The following is a 5621-nucleotide window of genomic DNA, read 5'->3' on the forward strand; positions in this document are numbered from 1 at the left end:
TACCTCAAAACAGTAGAAAGCATTAGAAATAGCCGACAGGCTTCTTCTGCAAATGTAAATAGCTTGTTGCAGCTCTCAAATGATAAAGTTTGGGATATTTGTTTTTTTACTTTATTTGACGCTCTATATACATTATAGACCTAAAATTCTAAATACATATGTTGTATATACCGTGAGAGAAACGGGTGTGATGAGAAATTTCTATATTTTAAAACTTTATAGTAACTGATGAGGAACTTTGAGTCATCCGTGTATTGAGTCAACCAGTATGTATTGAACCAGGGTCCTTCAAGTACTTAAAAGTTTGGTAGATAAAATACAATTATTATTAATCTTTAAAAACCAAAAGCGATTTTTTAGAGCTAATCCCGAGAGCAGGTGTAAATTACAGAGAGTAAGTTGCCTCGCGCAGAGCGCCTGACTCATACGCCGACTAAAAATTGCTTTTTCTTTTTAAGTAATACGGTTTTAAAATGTGAAAATGTGTCCATCAAACATCCGACACTTATGTACTTTAGCTACGTGACACGTGTTCAGGTACATTTCTCAGGATTCAGAGCGACTTTCTGAATCCGCCATGGTTTCACACTTAGCAAAGCTCTCGCGCGCAGCTCTCGTGGAGTCTTATAAGATTGTGCTGCACAAGGATTCTTTTGGTTGATAACAACAAGAAAAGAAAAGAAAAGAAAAGAAAAGAAAAGGAAAAACAAAACAAAACACAAAAATGTTGCAATCATGGTTGAAGCATTAACGTCAAGCTCACGTATAGTCGTGTCAGCATTTCCAGTTCACTGCTCTCACTGACTGACTTCAAATACAACATTAAAAAAGCACCATAAATACAAGAAATGCGTTTAATGCGTATCTGAAAGATATTACCCATATACAAAATATATCCAGATGACAAAATAGAGTCCGAGGAAATGATGCTTCAGACGGTCAGTATTGTTTACGTCGCGTAAACTGGACAATAAAAGTCTTACGCAAACCGTGTAAACGCTCATTTATGATTTACAAGATAACACTGTTTTGCTGGGCAATTTTGAGAAGCACGCGCCTTGAAGGAATATTAGAATTTTAGGGTGTGGAATAAGAAGAAGAAGAAGAAGAAGAAGAAGAAAACTGTTAAAACTGTGCGTTATAATAATAATAATAATAATAATAATAATAATAATAATAATAAAACTGTTAAAACTGTGCGTTATTATTATTATTATTATTATTATTATTATTATTATTAAAGAGTAAACGAACAGTTTGCAATGCAGCAGCAGTGCAATGCAACAGTAAAATCTCTCATTTTTGCATTAATTCGACTTTTAAAAAACACGTTAATGGGAATTATATGACTATTTTACGAGCCTAATGAAAAGTGTTATAATCAATTTATCTCTCTCTGAAAAAAAACCCCTCAGTGGTCAACACCCAAAGGAACTAATAGATAATATTGATAATATTAGATAATAACCATTAAACGATTCTAGGGTATCAGCGCTTAAACGGAGAAGTGTGAAAATAGCCGAAAAAAGACGATCAATCTGGGGCTCTTATAATTAAAATAATCCGGTGCTGTTCCTCCTGGTGGTGTTTTTTATTTTTATTTTATTCTTTGGGAAATTCTGACTTGTAGGTAGACTTGTGGAGCTCATCGGCGCGTGCAGGGTTGCATTAAATCACCCACTAAAGCAGTACGGGGACTTTAAATCACCTTAACGACACTTTCAGAGAAATGCGCAGGACACACATGCAGGGCCATAAAACATAAAAAAATAACGCATGAGCCCTGTGATGGAGCATTCATCAACCTGACACACACACACACACAGCCTGATATATATATATATATATAGTCTAACATCACATCTGGCTATATTATCATTATTAGTAGTAGTAGTATTAGTTGCGTAAAAAGACTTCAAGTGCACCTAAAACGTCTTCCATTGATTAGACACGATGAAATGTGAATTTCTATCAGATGAAAATCTTTTAATGTTCGTTCTGTGTAAAAGTTTTGTCTCTTTTTTCTCTTCACGTGAATCTAGTGCCACTTATACACAAATGTGACGACACACAAACAGCTCAACTGTCACTTAAACGCCTTTAATAAACCTTTCTGCTCAGACAATGACAAAGTGTACAAAACACACACACATACACACACACACGCACACACACACTACTTTATACGTGTGTTTTAATGTTCGCCGCCTTTTGGATCAGTTTGTAAACAGCAACAATGTGTTACACGAATACTAAAGTCTGCAACTGTGGCCACACACACACACACACACACACACACAATCTGGTGAGTTGTTTGCGCGAGAATAAGATTAGATATACCGGAAGTGCTGGAGTCTTACCGTTTTCACCTACACATGTCTCTATCTCTTGTGTGCAAGTGACGCGTTACTGCTCTCCAGTACGCTTTTGAACGAAAAAATAAAAAAAGAACGGAAACTTCCCATATACATTCAGGAAAAAACGAAACAAATAATAACAATATTAATAATAATACCAAAAAGTATCACATTAATAATATAATAAAGTGATGTCATTAGTCTTTAAGTTTGTTTCAGCTTAAAACAGTTGAACGCAGTGTCTTATCGTCTCTCCCTCCTTTTTTTGGTATTTGTTGGGAGTTTAAAATCCAAACAAACAAACAAACAAAACGGATAAACATACAAACAAAAGACTTCTTATTTCTCTCGCCCGTGCATGCATCACTGGTTCCCGGCGCACGCGGACGCGGACAGGGTCCAGGCGGGCGCGCAGTATGCGTGCGGGTGATAGTAGTAACAGTATGATGAAGGGGAGGAAGAGGAAGATGGCGGCTGGAGCGCGAGGAGCGGCGGCGGGCGCAGGAGCAGCAGCTCTCCGGGTGAGTACTGCCTGCGGTCGTCGCGCACGAGCACTTTGACGGCCACGCGCTTGGCGGCGGGCAGGAGGAGGTCGGCGGCGGCGGCGGATGCGGCGCTGCTCGCGGCCATCTGGCGCCTCTTCGTTTTGTAGCGGCGGTTCTGGAACCAGATCTTCACCTGGGTCTCCGTCAGCTTCAGCGACGCCGCCAGGTCCGCGCGCTCCGGTCCGCTCAGGTAGCGCTGGTGGCTGAAGCGGCGCTCGAGCTCGAACACCTGCGCGTGAGAGAAGGCTGCGCGAGAGCGTTTCTTGCGTTGCTTTCCGCCGGGCTGCTCGGAGACCTTTTCCTCCGCGTTATTACAATCTGCACCAAAAACACACAGGAAAATAATTATAACCAAATGCTTCAAATTGGTTTATTAACACTTGCAATTTAAAACTACTTTGTTCCCCCTAGCACAACCCATTCTTTCAAAACTAATACATGACTTCATCATAAAAGCTCAAGAATTTAATTTTAGCAGGAACTATTTCAGAATTCTTACTTAATTACTCAGAAAGCATCCATCACTTCACAACAATGAGGAGCCACTTTCACTGCTGAGGCACCCCGAGGAAGCCTACTTTTTTTTTTTCTTTACTTTATTACAAGTGTCATTGTACAAATCATTGCAAATCTATAAATATTTCATTTGAAACATTTTACACGTACCTTTTATCTAGAACTTAAATTGGTCTGCTCTGTTATGATCCTAAGCGCTCTTTTAGCCGAATAATATTTTGTTTAATATTTTCAAACATTCAGATCAACTCAGGATCTGAATCTCACTGAACTTCATATTTAAAGGCAGAACAAATTAACTATGAATTAAATCTTAGTGCTATAATAATAATTTATTTACTGATTTGCTTTAGCGTGGCGTATTGGACTTAAACCATGCATGTATTTATTTGCGTTATGGTCAAAGAACAAATCTCTACACGCTTTTTTGTGACTTGCAAATAGAGGGATTTTTTTGAAGAAAAAGCAAAAAAAGGAACTGGTGTGCAATGTGCGTGCACTTAGACATTTAAGAAAGTGTTTTATTATTGAAAAATGAATTCACGGTACATTATAGGGTAATATAAGTTATAGTTCTAGAGCTACAACTCATCCGCTGGATATATTAAAGCAGCTCTTTTAGCATCTAGGTCTCGCGCAGCTCCAGTAAAAGACGCGGCCTGGTGCGAGAGGCACTTACCGGACACGCTGGCTAAGAGCTCGCAGTCACTCAGCTCTCGCGCTTGATCCGCAGCAGTGGACTCTCGGTCAGTCTCGTCGTGAAAACTCTCATCCAGCGCGCGCGATTCACATCCGTCCCGTTCCTCGCGCCCCGAATTGCTTTTCGCCTCACGTTCATCGTCGAGGTGGTGGTGGTCGTGGTGGTGGTCCTCGCTGAGCCCAGAGTCTGAGTCATAGCTCTTGTGGTGGCTCGCCGCCACGCGCGCTCTCTCCCTTTCCCTCTCCCTCTGCCCCCTATCCCTGTCCTCCTCCTCGTGCGTTCCTCCGAATATTTTCCAGCACGCGCTTTTCGAAAAACACATGTCTAGCTCTTTCAGTCGGCGCCTTCCTTCTTCGTCTTTTTCTTCTTCTTCTTCTTCTTCTTCCTCCTCCTCTTCCTCCCCTTTTCTGTTTAGAATGGCCTGAATGGAGAAAGGCATCAAGGAGCTGCTGCGCACGGCCATCGCGCGCGTAAGAAATCAAAACAAACGACAAGAAAACTACAAACAGTACAACAAAAACAAGCCTAGAACCAGGCAACTGAGGTCAAGTAGAAAAGTAAGACCAAGTCGTGTCGGGTGTGCGCACTCATCCGCTCGTCACGCGCCCTTCTACTCCAACATGCTTCCACGATCGGCGGTGGCGCGCGACTTTCATTTCGGTCCACGTCGCTACCGCGCGCTCCTGCGTCCGAGAGAGAGAGAGACACAGCACACACACACACGTACACACCCACACCCACACACATACATACACAGCACACAAAGCCAGCCCTAACCGTCCCTACTTTCACCTGTGAGTTACATCACATAGAGTGACCAAAAAAAGCGATCTGTTTCCTATTGGCCAGGACAGCAGTGGGGCAAAGGGGTGATTGGTTCTAGTGCGTCATCATCGAAACGCCCTAAAACCTCATGCACACTTTCAGCACTAAAGAGTATGGCGAAATAGTACGTGATCCAATACCCGGATGGAAAAAAAAATCATATCTGCCACGCGCTCATTTGCATACTGTAACACGACTTCGAGGCAAAGGCGGCTGACTCGTTGTTTTCAGTCACAGCAGAAAACTTAAAATGAGGAAAATAACCTGTGAAAGAGAGGTTAGTGTAGCACATCTGGTGTGTGTGTGTGTGTGTTCTACAGAGTGCTAAAAAGCAAGAACTAAAATACAGGCAGCAGTCTGTTTTGTTGCATCCTAATATCTCTGTGATTTGGAACGTAGCACATTTTTTTCAAAACCTTGAGTATCAAGCCAGATTTTACCACTTCAGCAAATTAGTCAAGAAGAACAGAAAATGTTGGCGCTCGTGCCTATAGCTTTGGCATTTTTAAATGCCTACGTTTACTGAATATATAATCCTGATTCCCGGGTTACACCCTTTGGTTGTACATTTTCCTTTGGGATGAATAAAAAGTATCTATCTATCTATCTATCTATCTATCTATCTATCTATCTATCTATCTATCTATCTATCTATCTATCTATCTATCTATGTCGTAT

At 41.3% G+C, this 5621-nt stretch overlaps 1 protein-coding gene across 1 annotated transcript; it reads right to left on the minus strand.

The window, feature by feature from the left end:
* Positions 1–1899: 1899 nt before the first annotated feature.
* On the minus strand, positions 1900–4960 carry nkx3-2 (NK3 homeobox 2). Its single transcript, XM_058418378.1, has 2 exons — positions 4098–4960; positions 1900–3220 (listed from the first exon to the last, which is right to left on the minus strand). Exons 1-2 carry the CDS (start codon positions 4579–4581, stop codon positions 2721–2723), a joined length of 984 nt encoding a protein of 327 aa, XP_058274361.1. The 5' UTR covers positions 4582–4960; the 3' UTR covers positions 1900–2720.
* Between the last annotated feature and the right edge of the window lie 661 nt (positions 4961–5621).

The sequence above is a fragment of the Hemibagrus wyckioides genome, linkage group LG02 (assembly GCF_019097595.1).
Source record: "Hemibagrus wyckioides isolate EC202008001 linkage group LG02, SWU_Hwy_1.0, whole genome shotgun sequence".
Taxonomy (NCBI): domain Eukaryota; kingdom Metazoa; phylum Chordata; class Actinopteri; order Siluriformes; family Bagridae; genus Hemibagrus; species Hemibagrus wyckioides.